General features: G+C 41.5%; 1 protein-coding gene across 1 annotated transcript in view; it reads right to left on the reverse strand.

The window, feature by feature from the left end:
• The window catches only part of LOC135409124 (targeting protein for Xklp2-A-like), a 38,798-nt gene that overhangs the window by 8,031 nt on the left and 5,428 nt on the right, over positions 1–25,339 (reverse strand). Inside the window, 2 exon segments of the mRNA XM_064644286.1 lie at positions 16,252–16,624; positions 21,419–21,521. Coding sequence (XP_064500356.1) covers positions 16,252–16,624; positions 21,419–21,521 — 476 coding nt within the window.

The raw sequence follows: 25,339 nt of genomic DNA on the forward strand, positions 1-25,339 counted from the left end.
TACTGCAAGATGAACTCTATAAAGTCTAACTGAACACTTGTTTAACCCAAATGTTAAAATTGTGAAAGTTGTAAAATATTTAATAGACACTGGCTCGTGTTGAGTTTGTGAGTTTCAGGCATTCAGATGGTGAGGTGCAGTCTCTGCATCCTAATTGATGGCAACAAACCCGCACTGACAGCTGTCTGCGTATAATGACTCATATTTAAGAAATGTGTTTATAGCTGATTTATTTACTCATCGAATTGAGAATATATTTGGTGGCAGAGTTCCTTTTAAAAAAACGTTTTTTTTAAAAAAGCAGTGGACTAAGCAAAAGAAACATTGCAGGATGTACAGACCATTTTCAAAATCCTAATGAGAGATCTGTCTGGTTTCCTCCAACATTTTTTGTAGTTAACAAAATTCATGTAGGAATCAAACAAAGCTATCTGCAAGCTTCCGCCTCCAAAAAAACCCTGACCCCTCAAAAACCCCCGAAAAACCCAAGGAAAATTATTTAGATATTTTTGTTTCAAACTTCATTAAGAAATAAATCTGAATTTAATTCAAAATAAGTCAGTGCACCATCCACATTTTTCAAGTCTAATGGTCTGAATTCAAAATATTTCTGTTTAACTCCTTTTTACTTTCCTAACCAAGGAACTATAAATAACATTCTTTTTCCCTACCAGCAAATAGAAGCAGAATAGTTTAAGATCAACTTTCAGTATATTACATATCACTCCATAACCCATCCTCCTCTTGCATTTAGACAAAGAAATGAGTAAAACCAGTGTGTACATCCAGAGCCTTGTTTTTCTTTTATTTACTTGGTTTCAGAAAAAAGAGTCATACAGAGATTAACACTGTGAGCCAGCATGGGGACCAACAAAAACTAGAAAAAGCAATTATGCTGCTGTTGCTGCTGGCACTCCTGCACAATGTTCAAATTGCAAGGCTGTCAGTGCTTCCTGCCACATTTTGTTTTTTTCATAAGCTACTTCTGTCTTCAGCTAAAAGCATTAGAGTATTTTGCATCTATTCCATATTCTGTACCCTTATAATTTAGAAAAAAAATCAGGTATTTGAATAAGTCTCTTAACCATTGAAAGTACTATATAATATGAAATAACTACAGACATGTTTTTCTATATCCAGCCTAATCCTATAGCTATATGAATATATCCTACTGTGGGTAACTCAAGGAGTCCACCAGAGACTGGATAAATATCAGCATTGCCAAAGCTATTCACTCCACAACTCCATAAAGTTGCTGAGAGAAGTTGTGGATGCCCCATTCCTGGAAGTGTTCAAGGCCAGGTTGGATGGGGCTCTGAGCAACCTGGTCTAGTGGAAGGTGTCCCTGCGATGGCAGGGGAGTTAGAACTACATGGTCTTTAAAATCCTTCCCAAGCCAAACCATTCTATGATTCTGTGATAGCATAGAAAAGTCCTTAATAATTGTGCAATTTGGTGAGTAAGCCATCCACCAGAGACCCTGCATGGCACAAACTGCTTATGATCAAGGTGTTGGGAGGCAGCTGAGCCACCCTGCCCTTGGAGCCCAGATGCCCACACGGTAGTGTACAGGGGACCAAGGTAGTCAGTGTGGCTGTAGTGGCCATTAATTCTGTCTCTTTTTAGTTCAGAAAACTAAATAAAGAATAAGAAAAATCTGGGAGATGAAGAAGGATTGTCTAGCAGAGTGTGGCTGTCCATCAATATTGCTGGAACCAAACCAGAAAGAAACACCAAATTTGTCTGGGACACTGGAATGTCCTGTCTAAGACACTGGATACCTGAAGGAAGTTCTCCAAGTCTGATAAAACACTCATTATTGGTGTTCTTCCTTCGACCTCACCGGTGTAAAGGTCAAAGCTGCTCACTCATTTCTCTAGCTTGTCTTTGCTAATGGATTACAGCTACAGAGCCCCGTGAGTGGGACTGCCACACTCTACACAGATGTGTTGTACTCTGCCCCAGTGTCCTTTCTGGGATGATGGGATATCTGTATTTCAGTGCCTGTACTCCAGCAGGTAGGTGACAAGAAAGACTGATTATACCTCTTTAGTAGGTCACACTAACACTTGCCTTCATTTTCCTGGTAATAACATGAAACAGCCACAACCTCCAGGGAAAAAAACCTAAAGCCACAAAACCTCTGATCTCCCTAAGACTGCAGCCTTAGGCCACAGGTAATGGGGCTGGAAGCCAAATTAACATTTGTCATTGTTTTACTCACAGAAGTAGGTTTTTTTTTATTAAAAATATAAATGTGCACTTTCAAAGTGGTACAAAATGTTATGAAGTTTGCATACTTCCAGCATAGTGCTTAAGGTATAAAGATGAGAAAGGAAGGGTAAAATCCTAAAGAGACAAGAAGGGATTTAAACTCAAGTTTTCTTTGTTCTGGGGTTAGTGCATCAGTGCTTGAGCTTCTGAGAAAACAGGATTCCTTGTTTCCTCCTCTTTTGAGAATCCAGTCATTCTTTTCTTTCAGGAGCCTTCAAAGTATTCCATGAAGAACTGAAAGGAATGTTTACAGCCAGGTGAATTTTTGTTTTTTTTTTTTAGTGAGAGGAAAGTAAAAAACTTGATCCAAGCAAAGGTGATCTATTTTCACCGTCGCAATCCTGCATTTGTTCAGCTGAATCAGTTTCCCTTTCTTCTCTCTACAGTGTCTCCAGGAATCTCCTTATATATTCACTGTGGTGAAAATGTAGTGGCAGAAAGTAAGTTCAGTCCACATGGCCACCCTTTCTGTGCTGGAGAGTGATAGCATCTGTGGCCTCCTCTGTAGCCAGTCTCTCCATTTTCACAGGCGAGTTTCAGTGAAGGAATTGAGAGGAAAAAAGTTGCCCCTGCTGTGGTAATGAAAAGTCAAATGAGGCTCCAGGAAAGAATAGTAGTTCCAAGACGGGATTTTCCCACAGAGTAAATTGTTCGTAGGAGTCCCATGGTTTCATTGTTATGGTCCCTGAGGCAGCACTCTTCTTGGCGGATTGCTGTTGTGAGTAAGCCTAGCAGGAAGGCAAGCCTTGCAAGGAGGCAAGCAGTCATTAAACTTAACTCTCGCTCATTAGTCAGAGCTATGCTGATTTAACAAGGCCTTCTTCTGTAGCTGTCTAAATTCTCACCTTTAAGAGTCTGTTGAAAGAAAATCTCCCTCCACCCTCCTCCTCCCTAAGGTCGTTTAGAGTCACCAAATATCAGAGAAAAAAGCCTTTGTTCAGCTCTAATGTAGCTGCCCTGTGTAGCGTCAATACTGATTTTGATACCAGTGTCTTCATCTCCTGCTTGGGCCCTGCAGGAATCAGCAAGATTCTGGTTCTATCTGCACTCACAGGAGCATAAATTCAAGCTAGCTTTTACACCTGTGAAGCTGCCTCAGATTTAAAGCAGGGCCTTTTAACGAAGACCATAATGACAGATCTTTTATTCCTGCTGCAGATCCTAAGGGATGAGCTGCAAGCTATGTGGAGGGCTAAGTGTCCCAGTAAGTATGGTTGGGAAACTTTCCTTCTGTACATAGCTCTGCCACCAGCCTTCTAAGGGTCCAGTTAGCGCAGTCTCATGGGCCACTGCCTGTGGAAATAACAATACTTGTCTTTTCTCTGAGGAATTTTTAGATCTACATTAAAAATGCATATTATGCAAGTGTTGCTAAAATATTTGAAATTAGGAGGATAATGTGAATTTTTTTTAGTAAGAAATTCAGTGTAAATTTTGATTGTTTTTATGTCAGATGTCAAAGTGGAAGAAAAAATAGATTAACTAAACTATTACATAAAATAAATTTAGTTTACCTGCTTATTTAGTTTACCTACTTTTTTGGTTATTGTTACCTATCTATCATATATAGACATATTTTATCTATCCTATCGGTCAGTCTATCTATCTATATGTAGTTATACACCTACTATTTCACTACCTCAATGGTGAAGATCTGCAGTAGCACCAATATTGTTTCAGGATGCTGTCATCTGGCACACTGCATAGCTTTCTACAGAAAAAAACAAATCTGACAGCAATTGCATGAAAGAATGTGTTTTGTGCAGAGTCCTGACCTGGAGAGCTTGATTACAAAAATAAAATTAGGCAATGTGTCCAATGTATGTTATGCAACAGCAATATGAAGAATTAGACGTGACTGATGAATTAAATAACTGAAAATTGCGTTGTCTTCCATTTGACTGGATGAAAACACCTAAAAATTGCACTGAATTGAGAGAAGAATTAGTAAAGTTGCTAAAAGTTCTGAGGACAGCAAAAGACAAGGATACCTGTGAAGCAACAGTGCAAATGAAAATTTGAAATTGAATATTGTTACATCAAACACTGTATATGTTGTAACAGATGGTGCACACCAACTGTATTTGATGTGAATGTAGGGTTAATTACAGTATTTGAAAAAGCATTTGGACACCCGTTTTTGGCATCAACAGACACTGAGGATGAAAATAATTGAGCAAAGCCTGAAGAAATGAGAAAATTGCAACAAAAATAGTAAACTTCAATATCTCGTGCACTGAGCATTCACCATTTCCAAATATGTTGGAAATAATCATTATACTCTATTCTGATTGGTGAAGCATAACAATATATGGTGGTTTAGCTACTGGTGGGCAGATTGATATGTCATCTATTGTTCAGAGAAAGAGAGATTGCACATGGCCTCCAAAAATCAGAATAATCCACAACTGACTTATTGGCAAAGGCTCATGACCTAGTGGTTTTGTTTATTTTAATTTGCATTTGAAACACATTCCAAACTGCTCGAGGAATTATAGATTTCTGAGTACAGATGTACTTTCCAATACCCAGCTGCATTTAAGAAGCACGGAGTATTTCAGGACAGTGTTATCACTAAAGAAATATTTCAGAAGATAATAGATTATTTAATTCAGCCTCTTACAATATATTTAATTATTTTTAAAAGCAAATAATCTAGCTAATTACAAATCTAAGCACAGATTCAAAACATTTCAGAGCTTCTTTCTACTGAACACCTACAAGACAAAAATATCTTCAATTCTAAGTCAAATTCCATTTGACAAACAAAGTAATCAAATTCAACATACAAAAATGAGTGATCTGAGAACTTGGTTAGGAATTCTTGAATGTGAAGAACTGATAGTAAATAGGGTCAATCTTGAAAATAAAATTCAGGGCCTGAAAATACTTGATGACTTGCTCAAAGACAATAAGGTGCTTATAACAACATATGTCATTATTTGTATAGCAACACATCCTTGAGAAGTTCTTTTCACCTATGCAGTACATGGAAGTTAGACACAAGAAACTTCTTCAAGTGAAATCTGTGTTGTATATGCTGAACCAAAAACAAGTCAGGATCAAAAAATAAGTACATTGATTACCACAGAAATGTGAAAAGGAAAAACATTCTCAGCCAGGGAGGGTCTCACAGCATCTTCATATGAGTGCACAAACTGCAAGAACAAAACAGTTGCCATTTGTCAGGAGCAAAACCAGTTGCACCAGTAGCATCTACAAGTGAACCTGCACTCCTAAGGGACATCCCAAGCAGTGATATGTGGTTTAGAGACCCATGCTCTCCCTGTTGGCCAGGCTGGTTTTACAAAAAAAATCAAGCAGTGAAAAAGAATTCACAAATGTTGAACACACCTGCTGATCTCTTCCTGGTAGGTGACAATGAATAAACCAGGTAAAACAGCCCAGATTTAGATTCACAAGCTGAAACAATCTCAAACATCATGTCCATTTATGGTCCTGAAGTAATCCAGGGCTTTAGCTTTGATGGTGTTTCTATTTTTAGATGACAAAATATATCAAATTTATATGATTTCTTAAAAAGAAAAAGAGGATTGGCCTTTTATAGCTACAGCAATGGCTCTTCCAGTACAAAAAAACCCCAAACAACCCCCAAAAACCCGAAGTACTTGTTCATACAACCGTGTTTATATAATCCATGGTGCATCATAGGCTACTTTGTATTCAAGCAGGTGATTTGGCTTCCAGGCAAGCAAATAGAGTAAGCCAATACAACTTTCAGAGTGGTGGGGCAATGAGGAAGACATATTTCAAAGAGACATTTGGCTAGATTTTTTTTCTGGAAAAGTGAGTGACTATAAAATATTTTTTTTTTAATCCTGAAGTCCCTACTTTACTCAGGATGATAATAATGATGTGTCAGCTTGGAACTACAGCTGAAGAAAGTGTTGTATCATGGAAAAAGAGCACTGTGGAGCGCTGCTCCACTCTCTTCTGCAGCTCTTGGGACAATAGTGTAGTCCCAGTCATATCTATGGGACAATGCAGCTTTGCTGTAACTGGTGACCATGTAGTCACCACATGTGGCTTTGTGACTTTAACTAACGCTGGGGACAGATGTAGCACTGTCCATCTGGGTGAATCTGACAATGGAAACCTGCATGAAGCAAGAGATCTTGGAAAATCTCTATCTCCAAGTATTTTGCTTTTATGGTGGTCTTTACCTTATTTCCTTTATGCCACTGTTTCCTTTATGTCACTGTTTTCTTTTTGGTGCCAGGCAGAGGCACATAACCTGTCATTATGTTTTGAGGCCATTAAAGCATTTTCAGCAGTACTAGGCAAATCTACCTATGATCAGTGACTTTATTTACCAGAAAATGGTTTCTAGGGAAACCTCTTCTATGTTCAAAGGAGAGAAGAAAAACCTGCTGCTCATTAGAAAGGTTCACAGCATACCTGCTGAAGATGAGAGTCTCCTGTACATTTTGCTTATCACCTCCCTCTCTGGAGGGGAAGATGGAGCCTTTTCAAAGACTCTTCATCGTTTGAGGAACTAAGCCTCAGTGTATGTTTAGGTGTGCCAGACTGCACATAATCCTCTCTGAAAGTTTTTTTAATACAAGTCTTATAAACAGTGATGAAAAAGATACAGATAAACAGATATAAAAACAGATAGAAGCATACACTCCATTTACAAATGATTTGACAGTGTATTCAATAACTACCCTCAGGCTTTTTTATTAGTTCCTATTTGGAAGGCTAAGCAACTCTTCAAAACAATAGGACAACATTTTCTCCTTCCTGCTTCCTTCCAAGGTTCCTCACCACCCTTTTCCCCATCAAATAGCTTTCACTATGTACAACTGTGTCCCCAAGAGAAGGGAACAAGATTCTGTCCAAAACTCTGCTGGCTAAAAGCAAGCAGATCATTGTCTCCCCTCTGTAATCAATTTTCTGTACCAAAGGGACCAAAGGCTGCGTGTGGGGCAGAACACAGTCTCTGTGTTCTTAATATCTGCTCCTGACCATATAGTACCAGCAGTCTTCCTCAGAGGCTTTTACTGCTGAGTGGAAACAGTAGCTGAGGATGGACTTGTGGCTGAGAATGTGGAGTCTACCAAGAAGCTGAGGCCAGTCCCTAGCACAACCACTGCTTTTTGGACTAGTTTTCACAAGCCCTCAGCTTGGCTGAGCAGGACAGGAATTATAGCACATCATGGACAGCAGCACAAGGCCCTCCCCAGACCCACCTCACCAGAAATGGAGAGGCATCCTCCCTAGGCAGAAGCATGACCATAACATCTCCTGGCTTCTGGATTTAAAGGTCAAGAAGACATTCAGCTGTGTGATCACTGAGGCTCCGGGGCAGCTTCTGGGGGGGCTGTGGGGCTGCCAGGCCTGGATAAGGGCAGAGCTCAAACCCACTGAAAGAGAGAAGGGCTGCAGGTTTGCTAGAAGGTGGCAGAAATCAGTCATCCACAAAGTCCTTTTCAGACCCACAGTGTGTGTCTTCCCCATCCCAGAAAGCTGAAAGCCCTAGGACTCTTCAGCCAGGTTTAGGTGGGTGAGTTAAGGACTGCTAAGCAATCCCCACGGTATTTAGTTTGAGAGAGATTAAATTATGTTTCTCACTTCATTTTAATGTTTTTTAATGTTTATTTCTATATGTGCATGAGCACTTAATTTAGCATAATTATTGAGATGAATTGCAGCTAACATTACAAGAAAATTGTAACTTGTCATAAAACAAGTGGGCCATATTGTAACAGAGCTGCTACCACACAGAAACACTCTGATAGAATAGCTTAATAACACAAATAAATCCACACTCCCCAACATGATACTTCTTTGGAGAGTTGATTAATTATTAGGAAGCAAAATGGCTAACAAAGTAGCATATATAAAAACATCTTCTCACATCAATAAGATTGTAAATTTTAAATCTATTGCATGACAGCAAGTGTAAGCAAGAATTACACACAATGGAATGAGCTCAATGAATTAATGCGCTTAGGGCCTTTGTTGCTAGAAATACTTTGCTCTGTATTATAATCAGCCATTGTAAATCTGCTCAGCTGCAATTTAGGTTTCTCCTCACAGTTTATAAGTGACAGACAAGTGTTTGTTGGAAAGAGAGCTTCCAACAGGGTGCATCTTAACAGCCTTCCCCTCATGTCCGAGGCCTGACATTCAGGATGCAGCATCTTTTCAATACATTAGACAGCTCTGGATAGAACTGCTGCTTTCATTTCTTTTCCAGTTCTTATCCCTGCCTGCTGAAGCCTGGTCCTTGTTGTCCTTAGCCCCTGTGGTGCTCCTGAGTACAATTTAGCTACTCAGCTACATCTTCTCATGGAGTTGAAGAAACCAGAAGTACTGATCAAGTTGTTAAGATGTAGGGAAGAATTTTCTGCAGGGATTTGCTCACCAACAGGCAGGAAAATTTGAAGCAGATTATGGAAATTCGTCCCAGATTTGCTCACTGCCAGCCAACTACTTGAATTGAGAAGCTCAACTTTCCTCCTCTCACCTAGTAGGAATGGAAGATGAAAGGTCACAGTGCTTCTTTGACTCCTTAGACATGTGTTGAAAAACTACTCTGAGGTAAAATCTCTGCAACCACATGGGTTGTATTTTTCCAGGTGGATTATGATTCAAATCAACCCAGGGAATCAGTGACAAAGATTTGTTATCAAATGGTTGTTTATTCAGAGCTTCAGGTTGTTTATTAAGAGCTTACTCTATAGTGACTTCAGTCACTGTAGAATACACGGGTGTGTGAATGTTAAGGAGATAAACAGAGCATCCATGCAGAGGATTTGCTTGATTGGCTGCTAAGAGTTACTCTTAGCAATATGATAATTTTCCTTAATAGCAAATGTAGCTTTGAATACAAGTTTTGTTATCAAATGTTCAAAAAGATTTCTCAGCCACCAAAAATCAATTACTTTGCTTAAAAGCCATGAATTTAGAAACAAAATATCTTTTGAGCTTTAGTATTTTCCTTCTGCTTGGAAAATATGGGTTTAATTTATTCACAGCTTCAATCTTTTCTCCCCAGAAAGGAGGGCTGGAAGTTTGGGTTTTTGTCTAAATAAGTGTTTTGCAGTGCAGTCACATTAAGCTGTTGAGATGCTACATGAAGCAGCTTTCTGCTATGGAGTAAACACTGAAATCCCCACAAAGATGAAATACAAACTAATGGAACACATTATAACTTCTTTGCTGTCACCACTATGACTGTAGGTGTACTGCTACTTTCAGATTTTTTTTCTTTTGTGGGCTGATTTTCACTATTATTGAGATGGGCCAAGCACACAAAAACTGTGCTTTTTGCCAGAATAATGGTGCTGTCATATACAGTAGCCACCCAAATTTGCCACCTGAGGCTTTGCTGCTGGGTTCCACTCTCTGTTGAGTTGCTGTCATCAAGGCCCCTGAACTTTCTGCAGACAGGGCTGCCATGGAGTCATTAGACCTAGACATTTGTCCAGGCTGTGGAGGATGCCAGCACTCTGCTTTGGCACTCTATTGCATGGGCATCTGGTCCTAGTGTTGCTAAGTGGCTGATTTCACCAAGCCAGTCATGTGTCTTCTCATCACTCATTTATTCCAGAAGTGGAGAAGGATAAAAAAAGCATTTTATGACAAAAAAAGATACTATTATGCGAAACACAATCTCCTCATTCAGATGCCTTTGTGTTAAAGTAGGAAAGACAGCTATGTTATTAAAAAGATATTTTAAATTAGCTACATTTTATTTCCTGCACCTCTGCTATTAGCTTTTTTATCTCCATATGTCTAGCCAAAGTTGCTGGAAATTGTATTTTATGGATGCATCTCCACCTTCATTCCATGACTGCTTGATTTTGCATCCGAGGTGAAAAAAACACTGTAATCCATACTTAATTTCACCTTCATGTTTGGGATGCATATACAAGCTTAATGCTGCATGTATCGGTCTTCTAACATATTTAATGAAATGGCTGCTTATGCTGACTATTTCTACCACAGCTGTGCTTTCTGTTCCAGCCTTAGGACACATCAGTGCCCAGTACTTGCCCTGAAGTGTTTTCAAGCTTAATACACAAGGCTGGAGAGGAGTAGCATGATCCCTGTTTTCAATGTCAGGGCCCAGGGCTGATTTTCTTTAAGCAAAACTGGGGCTTAAGCCCACATCTCCTACCTCTCAGGTTGGATCTCTGATTTTCTGCTACCATACTAACTAGATCTTGATATTCTTAATCAATTCATTGCTGACAGGAAGAAAAGCATGTTGTGTCATAAAATATTGACCCTATCAAGCCTAGTGGGGGTTTGATGCTTCCAAGGCAAACCAAAAGAGACAAGAAAGAGCAACCCAGCTTAGGCAACTGCACATCGACAAGGATTTCTTCAATACTTATTGAAGAAATTAATAAGTATCTTATTAAAAAATACTTCTTATCTTTTTTGAATCTGAGATTTACTTCATTATAAATTTTACCCACATCTGATGAGAAAAAAAAGGAATCACAGGTGACCTTGGGGTGACTTTGTTTTTTCTGTGGTTTTTTTTTTTTTTTTGTATTTCTGCATTTTGAGGCCCACTGGATATTATTCAAGGTACTCATACTGAAACATTATATGCATCATATTGAAAGTCTTCTATCATAAAACAAAGATTCACTGATGCTTCTTTTCAAAGCAGGGATGACCTTCTTGAGAACAAATAAATAATGACAACTCAGCAAGATTGAAACCAGATGACCTAATGGAAAAATCCAGTGTTTCATGAATTAGGATAGTTCCTCTGGAGTACACAGGATTATATTGGCTACTGCAGCAGATACCAAAATATAGACAGCCCTCTGTGACAGTGTTACAACATGAACAAAAGGTTAAGAAAAGGTACTTTAAAAATAGGTGATCCTCAAGGTAGAGAAGTAAATGACACTGCCAGCTTTGCTGGAGCAGTGAGCCATATGAAATGTTGATGTAACACAAAAGACTATGAGTACCTCCTTGCCAGCAGCCTAAGTGCCCCTCCATCCTCCCATTCTGCAGTGCTCTGCACAAGTCAAATTCAAAGTCATGGGATTTCATCTTCAAGACACTCAATAACTCAAATGTCACCCCAAAGCTCAGGATTGTCTTTGACAACTCCTGAGATCCAAATGACAGCTTTTCTATAAGGGTGAAGTCCGCAGTACAGAGATTTGGGACAAATATTTTTCAGCCTCAGGTGTAAAACCATGCAAGGAGCTCCCAAGGACCAACCCAAAATTTTGAACTGAAAAGTTGATGAGTGAGGATAAAAAAGAACAAGTAAATGCACGAAACAGTAATCTGTCACATTCAGTCTTAAAACTTCATAGAAATGTGCTTGGGTAAGGGCTTAATGGATCCTTATAAGAACCTGTAAAGCACAGACTTTGGGCACTAGCATGGGCTGAAGCATCATGGATTTCACTGGTCACATGTTTCAGATAACTCATGCTCAAAGAAATGGATTATACTTTTTGAGACATTTGTGGACTTGCAGAAACCTCAGATGAGAATTCAGGCCTAGTGGAATATGGCACAATCTGCTCTGAACCATCAGTCATGAAACAAAAGGATGCAAGTTAAATCCAGACATGCACGGAGAGCATCCAAATAAAAATATTTTGGTCATATTCTCTGAGCTAGAAGGATATCAAATCAACTTCTGCTAAAGCAGAAACTTTGGTTATAATAAAGGACACTACAAAACTGTCTTAAGCTAACAGAAAATGTGTGGTAATGTGATGTGATTTGAGGAGTTTATGTTACCCCTTGCAGAACATATCATACCTATAAGCTAGGTTTTTAAAAAAAATCTCAAAACAGTTGCCCAATCCCCCAGAGATTTCAGCATCCTTCCAGAAAGATCATGCCTTGGTAAAAATCAAAAACTCATTTCCAATGCAAGAACATTGATATATGCACATAAGTGTAGCTGGTGAAATGAGGTAACCAAAAGTATCTACAGCTTTGCTGGTGCAAGGAAGTAGGGAAGTTTCACATGCCAGAATTACCATCCAAGCGAACAGTTTCAGCAACACACAAATATGTGCAAGTGAGGCCTGAACTTACCTCCTACCTACAGATTTTGCTGGACAATACCAAGCCCAAGCCTTTAGTTGGCCTTTTGCCTCTGCTTCTCTGCACTACTGTTTTCTCCTTGTTGTTACACTGAGCTGCCTTTCCCTTGTCCCCCAACACTGGTTTGCATCAAAAAGATGAGCTGGTTACCCTTCACTGAGTTTTCACTGTTCCAGGTGTCTGTCAGATGCTCTCTGGCTGCAGCTGAGCTGGGTGAAGAGGCCCAAGCTGTAAGAAAAATAACCTTATGAGTCCTTTGAAGCCCTCTGCTATTAGAAGCAGTTAAACTGAAACAGGATGTCTGGTCTCAGGGTATGACAGCAGTAGTGATGATCACTGTCTGGTTTTCAAAGCTTACCCTAGAACTGAGGGTGCTGAGATACGCTGGGCCAAAGGCAGGAAAAGGCTCTGTCCCCAGTAATGAAGAGTTGAATGGTTGATGAGTGAGCAAAATGATTTCCATGGTGAGGAGAGAAGGATGAAAGAAAAGTTCTGCACAGATTTTAAAAGCCCTTCTGGCTCCAAATGGTTTTTATTCATGGTAACTAGTGCATGCCTGACCTACATTTTAATCCTTTTAGTTGACAATAGCTTACATATGGGTGCAGAGATGCTTATGATAACTTTAGGGAAATCTAGCCTAGGTCCAACCACATCCATTAGCTTATATCTGGGACTGCTGTGCAAATGCCACAGGGCTACTGCTGAAGCCAGTAGTCACCTGCAGGTGAGTGGCATCAAGCCCAAGATAAGAAGCTTTGCCAGTGCCTGATCCTAGCAGGATGGCTCAGTGCAGCCTCAGTGCTGGCTGGGTTCGAGCCACGTGTCTGTCCCCACTCTGTAGTCCTGCTTTTGAGCACAGCCTTTAGCCTGGCATCAGTACAGAGGGCATGCAGCTCGGCCGGTCCTGGACCTGTGCTGATGCTGTGCCTCTACCTGAGCCAAAAAGCATGAGGTGTATGGAAGAGGGTGAGGGGCATCACCCAAGCTGCCATAGCAGTGGCTTGCTTCTGTCGTGACCCAGGTTACCTGATTTTCCCCACTCCCTCACTTTTCCAGAGAGGTAGCAGAATCTACACCCAAGTAACCTGACATGCTGCTCTCTGGGATGTTTATTTTGATTCCTGATTTGCTCCAATCGTCCTTCTTTGCTCCAATCCAACCCTTCTTTTTTCCCCGTTCTCCTCACTGGTGGCTTAAAGTACTGAGGCTTTGCTGAAGCCAGCTTTGAAAAGCTAGTGCCAATCTGTTTTTGCTTTGAGCATAAATGAACAAATGAATAATATGGTTACACAAGACTGGCCGGGTGCCATCAGTCACACACAGTAGCACAGTTGTCTGGCACCCTCCAGAACTGGCAATGGTGACTAGAAAAAATAATAAAGACATTTATATTTTTATTAAGGAAAGATCAGCTGAATAACATCCTGGTGATATACCACAATGCCTTGACTGTCAAAGAAACTCAGAAAGGTCTAGACTCTGATGAAAAAGAGTTAAAGCACACTAATATTCAGCAATCTGGATGATACTGAAGCAAGGAAACAAACGCTGTCTAGACTTTTGTGATATGACCCTTTTTCTCCCTCTCTTTTTTCAGTATTAAATTCTTCCTTACTTGTCCCAACTGTTACCTGCAGTAATAGTGTAGCTTCCTGGGTTTACTTTGGCCACTTACAGTGCTGGATTCTTATCACATTCCAATATCTGATGGATTATACAGCACGCAAAGCAGGAAGTTAAGGACTGTTCTTAGCTATGGTTTTCTAACTTCAGATACCGGAGACACTTCAGAACACTCTGGCTCAGGTTTTTGAAAACAAATCTCATTTTGAGGTAAAATTAATTTGAAAAGGCCCCAAGGGTCCTTTGAGTGGAATGATGTGTAGTCTCAGATGAGCTGTGATTATCCGCAGCAGAGCCAGGAGTCAGACAAATGAATCCTTCATCAAAGAGTCCCCAGGGTTTTTCAGGCTGCGGGGTCAGGACTTCAGCAGCTGCTTTCCCCAAATAGGGCATTGCCATGCACCTGGACCCATGTTAGCTGTCAGCTACCTCACGTCTCCCTAAGGAAGAGAGGGATGGTGACACTGGTGGGTTCTACTTTATGCTGCTGAAGGTTCATCTTTTTCCCAAATATGAGGAGAGTTCTGGGGCAGGAGGCAGCTTCTTGGGCATCTCTGCCTGAGGAGATGCATCTTGCATTGCACTTTCTTCCTAAAAAGTTTGGGCAGTTTGTGGGCTGGTGCATCACCTGCCTGAATCTATTATTCCTCTTGATAAGGTAGCTATAAGGCAACTGGTGAGATATAAGATCAGGCTGAGGCAATGAAATAAAGGGGGAGGAGGGAATGGTAACTGACAAGCTTTGTATTTTTATTATGTTGCACAGCTGTTGCTCTTTGTCTTCCTAATGCTATTGATCTGCCTTTGTCTTTTTAAACTGTAAATTCTTTAATAAATGGAGCTTATTTTCATTCTCGGTGTGTAAAGACGATACATATTGTGCCTAAATAGCATGTATGATAGAGGAATACAAAGAGTCTTCAGGAGTCTACAGTCTTCCCTGCCTGAAGATTATCCATATTTACATGAAACAGAACGATCTCTATTCCTTGTTCTAAGCTGTAGATTTTTCCTACACATTTTATTCCAAGACTCACCTTAGATATCCCTGCATTTACATGTACAAACATTTTGCAGATTACAAAATGCCAACTTCTGCATTTTTAAAATCTCTCATGGGAAGTAAAAGTTCCCCATGCTACCTGGAAGTGTACAGAATCTTATACCTTGGAACTCAAAAAATAAAATTTTTCTTGATATTTAAAAACTGAAAAGTGCATGAGAAAAATCTAAATCAGAGCACATAGGAAGAAAGAGTTAATTGACATGAAGGCCAGCCTAATCCTGACCATATTGATTGTAGTAAGGTTTTCATTAGCAAGCAATTAGCAACACCTACACCAAATAAAATGAATTTCTAAACAACAGGTAGTAATAACAAAATACGATACTTAGCCAAGAGTCATTAGAAGGTAGAGAAGGATTATCCATAAAGAGAGGATTAGAAAAAAGAGAAACCCCTGATGTAGCCAAGGAAGCCTCAGCAGGCCAGCTGGCTAGATTGAGGTAATAATCCTGCATTTCTTCAAAGAAATAATAAAAGTAAAAAGAAAGATCAAGGCCAATAAAAGAACCGCTTTGCATGATACAGTGTGCTATGGATAAATGCGTGTGCCTTTTTAACAATAATTTCTAACAGGCGAACAAAGAAGAATCAGCAGTTGGGTTCAGTAATATTTAAAGAGACCCAGGAACTGATAATACCACTTTTATACCTGTGTAATTCTGCTGGCTTCTTGATTTATACCAATCTAAGTAGGAGGAGAATCTGCATCCACACAGTACAGTACAGTGTGTGTACTATAGGACAAATTGTTGCTCACTGTTGTTTCTCTGACTGCCGGGGGGCAAACAGAATGAACTCATAGGTCTCTTCAGTTTTTTTGTGATTTTTATTTTTTTCTTAGGAATGTTTTAGATCCCAGTTATTTTCCTGGCTTGGTATTAATCATTGTTCCATCTGCTTAGTGCAGGGAAGAACACAGTGAAAGTTTGCCTAGTCTGGGCACCCCAGCAAAGTTTCCCATCCCTTCCTAAGCAGCATTGCTATGGTAACTCGGAGAGGGGGGAGAAGTAGTTCAGGGGCCAGAGCCCAGGTATGAGGGACCTCTTTGCTCAGTAACCAAAGCCCTTAGTCCCAGCTGGGATGGCTCAGCCAGATTTTCAGTGTGATGAATTAGGTTCCAGCAGTCTGATCTCTCAGTTTCACAGGACCCGATCTAGCAAAGTCCAGGAAGCTACACCAGCACACAGCAGAGGAGTTCACATCCGTGTGGTTTTCACCTAAGCATCTCGGATCCCAGAATTCCTCATGGGAGTTCCTATGAGGTTTCAGGCTGGCGAATTCGGCCTGCTCGCCCCGAGGATCTGCCTTGGCTGACATTTTCCCTGTGCCCCCCGGTCCTGCCCTTTCTACTATCGCCGTGCTCTGGGTCGGCCTGTGCCCGCTCGCAGGCCGGTTCCCGAGTGCTGTGGCGGCGAGGACATCACTTTCCCGCTCGCCCCTCTCCCGGACTCCGGGCGGACCCTGCTCTTCGCGTCGGCTCCATGAGATGGCACCATTGCCGCGCCCGCCGCCCGCAGGCACAGAGAGGGAGACCCCCCGCGTAGATGGCTTGTCTTGTTCCTCCTCCCTGGAGGTTTTGTTCAGGTGAGTCTGAGGGCATAAATGGTGAAGCAAAAACCAGCGGCAGATGGCAGGAAATGGATGAGGGCACCTTTACCTGTGTGTACCTGAGAGGAAGGATTCATGGGGAAAAGTGGATGTGTTTTGTGCCGCGTGGCTTTGACCTAGAAAAGCAGGTTTGCATATGACATAATCAGTCCACAAGGTGCGAGCAGGATAAACTCCAGCCCCATGATATCCCCGGATAACCCCAGCCCTGGCTGCTGGTACCACTTTCCACAGCATCCTCCATCACACCTCCATCACATGGCAATGTCTGGGGGGGGGTAGCAGTCACTGAACTGTCCTTGCATGCTTGTTGCTGCTGGAAGTTGTCATCCCTCAGCCACTGCCACAGAGCCTGTGTCTGCTCCTGCTCAGGTCCAGGGCAGAGCCATCCCATTGGCTGCAGTGGCTCACAGGAGCTGTCATTAACTGTGGCTATTACAACACCTCACCTGTGGGGAAACAACTTCAGGACCAAAGGTGGGAAGTGAAGAGCTACTAACAAAGTTTCTCAAAGCATTCATCTGCACACCAGTACCAAACTGCACCCCGCGACTTCTGCTTGTAGCATTAACTACATCTGCCAGATTCCTTCAGTGTCTACCACACTGAAATTGTAGGAGACTTTGAGCTTCACCTGCTCTCACAGCTCTAATTTACAATTAGGGACTAAATTAACAAAAGATGCTAGTGAGAACAAGCCACATAGATATCCTGAGTTAATCCATGGGATAGAAAACAGTACAACTGTGCTCTAGAAACAGGCAGATTACTAACACTAGAGTCAAAACAGGGTCACTGTCCTACCACAGAGTTTTGGCCATGGCCCAAGAGGATCCACTGCACAGCCATCAAGCCCCATAACTCCTGGAAAGAGAAACAGACATTGCTGTGGTAATGATGCTGTGCTTCAAGATTGTCCTTTCAGCACACGCAGTAAACCACAAAGACAATGGCCATGCCAAGAAGAGCCCATATATCCTATCTGGGCCAGCCTGAGACCCTTGGCAAAATCTCTTCCAGGTGAAATGTCTTTTTACACGTCCATTCAAATGCATGGGAGGAGAGGGCAACCTAGAGAATGAGCAACTCCACTCTCAGGCGAAAGCTTAGGCACAAGGCAAAACTTCCTGGAGATTTCCTCCCACTCTGTTCCCTCCTATGGCTTCTGTTGGAGGAGGGGGCAACCAGGCCCATTATTTATTTAACACCAGATTTCTCAAAAAGAGGTTTGAGCTGACTGTATAAAGAAAAGTAGGTTTCATTACCTATAGTGCTTCACATTTCAGAGGAGCTTGTATTGTTACACAGTTTGAATTGTTTGACAGTATAATTATTATTATTAGTCCATAATGTACACTAACAGGTCTGGTGGTGAAAGGCTGTATATTAATGCACAGTAACTATGTTTCTCTGGAGGGGGTTAAACAAAACTGTAACTAGGGTCAAAGCTATGCCTTTGCCTCTTTGTCTGCTAGAAAGCAGACATAGTTGCTTAAATTTTAATTATGAATTAATCAGACAAAAATTTGCACGGGAGGGCTAAATGTTAATTTTGCAGCTAACCATGAAATATCTAATATCAGAATGCTCTAATGTTAAAGGTTACTGTAATTTGCCCTTGAAAATACACCTGATCCTTGAATCGGAACTCAACACTAAAAATCAAAAAAGAATGGTATAGCCCAGTGAACTAATTTTTACACCTTCTCTCTTTCTGAAGGTTCAGATAATTTCCTGGCAGGAGTTGTTAAACCAATATGTTTTTCTTAGTAAAAACTGACAAGTTTCTGGAGCTCTTCTATAGCTGCACTTGTTTCTGGGAAGGAGAGATAAGCCCTTTCCTATTTGCCAAATAATGATGGCAAACAAAGCAGTATTCTACAGGAAGCAAAAGGCTTGTTTAGAAACGTGGTTTATTGGTTTGGCTCAAGGTAGTTGCCTGCTAGACTGAACAAGCAAATACATTTTACTCATATTTCTCTATAACCCATGTTTCAGTGCAAAGTACAGGCATTAAAGTGCAGGTACAGAACTGGTTTCAGGATGATTGGTCTGTTTTTTTTCACAGTAAAAGATTTGTGTGGTAATAATGCTGGAGATACAGCATGCTAATAAGAGCCTTGAAGATATTCTTCCTACTTAGCCTCCAGTCAGGGAAGCAACTTACAAAATGGCCAACTCTTGGGAAGTGCAACAACTAGTGGCTGTGACTGCAATGCACCATCCCTTCTTCTGGGTATCAAAAGCACATAAAACATGATGCTTCCTGAAAAGAAGTGGTACCCTTCAACAAACTAGTGAAACTCAGCCAGAAATGGGCAGCAGGAGAAAGATGGTGGTTAGAATATATGAATCCAAGAGACGGTGAGTCAGACAGACTCTTGAAGGATCTCTGTCAAAATACTGGTGAAACTTGACTTTTAGCAACATGCTTATGTTTAGGCCATTGCAGACCTTCATTCTTCCTAATCTGTTCATCATCCTGCTAAAACAATATTTTACTTCCCTACATTTGGCAGTGCACACACAAAACCCAATTCTCCTCTGGCAGAGCTGGAAGTCATGCTGCTCTGGACTGTGCTGAACATCTTAGGTAGCCAGGGCATGCTTTGACATTGGAGACCATCTTGTGCTCCTACTGCTGAACAAGTTTTGCTGTAAAAAATGCACCTTAACTCTGCAAAGACCAGAGGGAAAATGTGTGCACTAGTGATGATTTCCCCATTACCCACTTATCTTCCTTCCTGACAGGCTCTCCTGTGAGCATAGACAACCCCAGTAAACAAATCTGAGTTTCTTCAAATCACAGTTTTGCTGATGCCAAGCCATTTTGAGGAGATATAGTACTTCTGCTGTGGCTGTCACCACATTCTCTTTGCTGGGACGTGAGAACTCAGCTTCTTCTCAATCTGCCAAAGTCCTACTTTCCCAGTCCAGCTGTTACACTTCTGATGACAGAAGAATTGCTGCCAAGAACCCACGAGAGAAGAAGGGGAAGGGGCACTGGACTGATGAGTTACTGCAGGAAAGGAGGTGATCAGTGGAGAGAGAAAGGTAAAGCCAGCCAGCCACCACTTCCTTCACATCCTACCAAGGGAAAGATCTAGTGCCCTGCCAGCTGCACAAAGGAAGGCAAGCCAATCTGGAATCAGACCAAAACTGCATAAGGAAAGAAGGGTAAGGCAGAGAGCTAGTGCTCGTGCAAACCTGCCCTTATGGTTGCGTTCTCTATGTGGCTACAGGGAAATAGTCTTTCTTTGTGTTCCTGCTTGTTTCCAAGGGAGGTAGTATTTGAGAATAAATATTTGATGTCAGCCAAGTGTTTGGATTCCACAAAGACGGCATAAGTGTTTGTTCCTCAGCCATCACCTGTGTTCTTGCTTTCTTTGAGCAGAGTAAGTGCAAAGCCTGTCCTGGAGATCAGTCAAGCCAGGCATTACCACCTTTTGCATGGCATGCTTCCCCATGAAAAAATTTTCAGGCTCTCATTGCTGTTTATCGTGGCATGTGAACAAAGGGCTCGTCTTCTCTCCTGAGGGATTTAGTGGATTTGGTGACTGATTTACCACTTTTGTAACAGGACCTTGCCAAAAGAAATCCAAGCACAGTGATCTGTCTCTCCATGTTCTGTCATTTAACCTGAATATATGGTTTTTCACTGTGTTGCCAGTTGCCTTGAGGCTTTATTTTGCTAAGCTCTGTTTAAACATGTAGGAGGTATTGTCACCGTCACAAGAAACTCTCTAACTAACCCAGTAGATGTCATTCTAGAACATACCAGCCACCAAGGATACATAACTGCTCTCTTTGGATTTTTTCTTGTGGCATAAACGGTGCCACAATCTCTCTCAAGCTGCCTATTTGAACTTCCTGTCTGTTCCTCCTATACTAGAATCCACCAGTACTTGCTGCCTTATGAATTGCTCAGAAATACATTCAGTGTAAAGTGTGTGCACACAGGAGAGGGGACACTGTGGACAACTGAGCAATATTAATGTTGAAAAAAGATAAGCAGGATCAAAGGGCTTCCCCTGTTCTGACCAACCATTGTTTGTTCCTATGGGGAACAATTTTAGGAGTGTAACAGAGGCCACAACCCCTCATGAATCTGTAAATATTGCACACTGTAGCCCTTACTGCATCTCCTCTGGAGAAAGGGATGTATTCTTTTTGCAAATTGTGGGTGATAGCTACTTAGCAGGAGACACAAGGAAGGGAAAATGCTAGAACATGTACAAGGAGTCCTGAGACTAAGGTTTTATTTTTCAGGTATGTGCAGAAGCTTCTGTGTATTTGTGGGGCATGTGGCCTTTCCATCACCAATTCTTTTGAATTCCTCTTTTGGTAAGGGCAGGTGAGAGGTGTGTGCAATTCACTTAATTACTACCTTACCCTCCTTGGAAGGGTGGAGAAAGCTTTATTTGTAATGAGTTCACTCCTGTAACAACAGAAAAATGACATCTATCTTAACAAATGACAGAAAGACCTTAGATATAGAGTGGTCCTCCTAATTGTATGGTAGTATAAACCTATCCCTCTCTAACAGAAACGCCCATAAGTCTTTGGAGTAATGGATTACCTTTACTAAAGATAGGGTCTGATCTGGAGAGTCTTTGCAGTGATACAATGGAGAGGATAATTTTAGTTATCAATACATAAAAATAAAAGAAGAGGGGCTATTCCTACAGTAGACTCTATTTTTACATTCTTGACTTCCTTGAGCCATAGTGCAACACTAATTGGCTAGGAAAATATTTTTAAAACAGAACCAATTACATTGAGTTTGGGCTTGTGCTTTATAGGACCAGGTGGAGAATCCACCTTGTTTTGGTCAAAGAAAGCACCCACAAATTTTTCCATAGCATCCTGTTGGAAGTGCCTATGACGAGGAAGAGAAATTTAGGTTATGGAAACAGGAGATGCAAGACACCTTGGCAGAGATCTATGAGGAAGAAAGTGTAGTGTGACTGGACTGGATACACATCTACAGAAACAGAGACTGTTGTTGTTAAAGAGTTTTTAATCCAATGTTAATGCACGTTCAACTGTTCTGTACCCCAACATTTTTATTCAATTTTACAGTTTTCTCTGCCTCATGCTTTATCCCTGTCATCCCATTGGCTGGATTCTGCCGCAGTGCAGTTGTTGTCATCATCATGGCTAGGCTTCAATAGTTGGTCATCATCATCATGGCTAGGCTTTGCGAACAAAGATTTGGGAAGGGCTCTACCCCATTTGCTACAAGCGCACTGGTGGCTAAAGAGGCCAATGCGAGATAGACAAGACCAGTTGCAAAAGGCACAGCAGAAAGACTCCTTGGATGGTATCTGCAAGACACAATTCTTTCTGTGTTGTCTTTTCGATGGTGATCCTGCGTGCGTTCTCAAAGGAAGCAGCAGCGTTATGGATAGTGTGTCTCCAGACCTCCCGACTGGAGGCCAGAGTAGAACAGTGATGAAGATCAATGTGGCCAAGGCTGAGATGTTGCTTCAGGGAGTCCTTTGGTTGTAACCTTCCCCTATTTCTCTTGTTTGTATAAGACTCCTCCCATGTTCTTCCTTATAAGTCCTGTGCCCTCCTTCCCTTTCCTTATTTGTCATGTATCCACCCACAGTTCCAGAACCTTCCTTCTCCCCCTTACAAATAGGGGAGCCGTCTTAAATAGAGACCTGCTTTCCCCTTGAACCCAGTAGGTTGTCGCGTCTTTCCTGATAACTGCGACAGGATCCTGCCTGCCAGTAAAGCCAACAGCATGAACATCAGCTGTGCCTCAGGTTATGTACCTAGTGCTCGAGACTAAAAGAAAGTCAGATGCAATGTGATAGGTGTATCAAAAGATTTCCCTTGTGCCACATATCTTCCCCTTGCCCCAAAAAGGAAATCTGGGTGGTTTGAGAGCACAGATATAATCAGGACATTTCTGGAATCTGTGACTCTTCCTACATTTCCTCCTTTGTGATTATTGCATCTACATATTCCTTCTCTTAGACTGTGAGGGACAGAATGGCCCCCTAGAATGCAGCACCAGGTACAGATTAGGTACCATGTGGGCTCTTGCAGGGGTTTGAACTTCTTGCACTCATTATTGCTAGTACCCTTTAAAACTTAGTCCTAAAACATTGTTAGAACCGTAAAGAACTTTGATGTATTTTTATAAAAGCTATTTTATTTCACTTTAAAGTAATTTGAAGTGATCACTGGAAGTACTCACAAGCCTGTGGACTGGATTTAAGCTGGATTTAAATTAATTTGCATAGTAGACAACATTTTCCAGGTTTTCTGTAGTAGACTGTAAATACTCTTGACCTGAGCAACTTTCAAATGCAAAGGATAAATTTCTCTAACATGCTTTTGGGAGGTAGGTAATCCTTCCATGAAAGCTGTGAGATTTTGAAACTGTTCCATGAAGACGATGTTGAAAATCCTTTTATGGTGGAGTTCAATCCTCATATTACAAGAGGGGGTATGACACAGTTGACTATAAAGTGGGAAACAGAACACCTACTTCCCCAAACCCTCCATTTCTAATGAAATATGCTATTTCTTGATAATTTTTGCCATGCATTTTAAGAAGGCTTATCTTCTCCTTTAAAAGCTGAAGGACAGGTAAAGCCCAGGCAAAAAAGTTCATTAAAATAAGCTAACTCCACTGGGCAATGTCCAGCCCTATGTTTGCAATTTGTGCTCCAGTCAGTGACAAAACATAGACAGATCCAACACAGAGAGTCACGTCTACCAGACACTGAGCACTGGCAGAAGTCTCATTCTCTCCAGTGGTAAGGTACGAGAGATGGTGGCAAACACTTTTTCAGGGCTATGGCCCCAGATAGCTCTTCCTGAGGGAGGGTGCATCGTTCCTTGCTGAGCTGGAGACATCAGCAACACTCCTTGTTAATGGTAAAGCCCATCACATTGCAGTCACAGACTGCACCTTCAGCCAGAGACAGGATTCCTGACAATGACCCTAGACATTCTGCATGAGTATGTGGGAGCATATGTGGGACATTCTGCAAGGGTATTCCTGGAGCTATGTGAGGAGGTTGTTTCAGCACACACAGACTCAGGTGGAAAGGAACAGAAGAAAAAGGTGCCTGGCTATTCAGTTTGGAAGTGCTGAGTCACCCACTAAACTTGTAGTTATGAATGCTTGCTGGGGGAAATTATTGCTTCAGTTCATTTGCAGGTGGCAAAAGAGGGCAGTGTTCCTGAAATAATTGCAGGCTTTCAGAGAACTGCAGTAGGGCCACTGAGGGCACACTGGAGTCCATTATCTGCTTCCCTCTGGAGTATGCCAGCAGGAAAGGACCTCGTTCATATGCCGTACAGGTGCTGGTAGAGGTTTGAGAGAAGTCTTTGGGCACTTACCCATCAGCAGCTTCCAAGTGCCACCAAATAATACCTGAGATGCTCCTACTTTGCAGGCCAGTAGTCTTCTACTACCTAGCTCTTTGAGGCATGATGATCATCTTGAATCACAGACATTTGGCTGAAGGTTTTATGATGCCCTAAGCAGATGTGCGGTGCTGGCAGAATATCACTTGAGGATTCTGTCCACTCTATGAGATGAAAAGAGGAAAGAGTTAGTGATGCTGCTTTTCTACACCAGTGCAGGTTGTTAGTGCAACTCAAGATTTTAGGCTACATCCTGAAGAATTGGGAAAACAAGGCTGTTCCCACAAGACTGGGCTATGAGGAGAAGGTGTCTTAGCAAAAGCACCACTTTTGTGCTCTGTGTAAATTAATTTAGAAGTCATATGAAAAGCTGGGTGAGAGCCAGAGTTTCTTACTACTAAATATAGCCACCTTAGTCCCAGCAAGGCAGAAAGGTGGTGACATGGTCAGGACGAGGGTTGAATCCTATTTAGCTCTCCCAAGTGATATGTTGCTTTGGCTGCCAGAGAGAAGAGACAAAAGCTGCAGGAGCCTATTCTCTGCTTCTGTGCTTTTGTCTCCCAGTTTTCACCTTCAGACCTGTGCTGCTGTTGCTCAATTTTCCTGCTTCTGTTTGCATTTTGTCCAATCCACTCTGGCATGTTGTCTTGGCTCCATCCCTTCCTGTTGCAAAGATTTAATAAATGGCACACTGTTAGCAACTCCTGGTACTAAGTTAATTCCACTTTCATTTTAGTGGCTGTGGAAAGCAGTAGGACACTATATAATTTGGATTTTCAGGAGAACCCAGGTGGCACAACGTCTGGGTCACAGAAAGGCAAAACATCACACTTTTACCTCATAGTGCTTTATGCTTTGTCTTTGCATCCTCTAACCTTGTGGCTCTGGACATCAATGATATACGTGTTTATTATGTTATTTAACGTGCAGTGCCATTCATAATATTACATTACTGCTTGCATACTTTAGATATTTTTCCTGTGTGAACTCCCAAAAGGGGGTCAGATGAAAGAAAGGGGTAGATTGCAGAACAGAGACACAGCTTCCTTCACCTGAAATTGAAACTATAGACAGCAAAAAAATTCTACCTTTCTCCTTTCGCTATATTCCCAGCACTAATGTAGAGATAGGATATTCACAGGCAAACCCACATGGCAAGTGACACCATATGTGATGCTGAAACATACTGTTAGCTGCTAATAAGTGTGTCTAATACGGGCTGATGGGTCCACTAGCCAGATTCTAGGCATGCTATGTAAAAGAAGTGATTAAGCCTTTTATGAATTAAACGAGCTAACATAATAG

Source organism: Pseudopipra pipra, chromosome 1, assembly GCF_036250125.1.
Source record: "Pseudopipra pipra isolate bDixPip1 chromosome 1, bDixPip1.hap1, whole genome shotgun sequence".
In the NCBI taxonomy this organism is placed as follows: domain Eukaryota; kingdom Metazoa; phylum Chordata; class Aves; order Passeriformes; family Pipridae; genus Pseudopipra; species Pseudopipra pipra.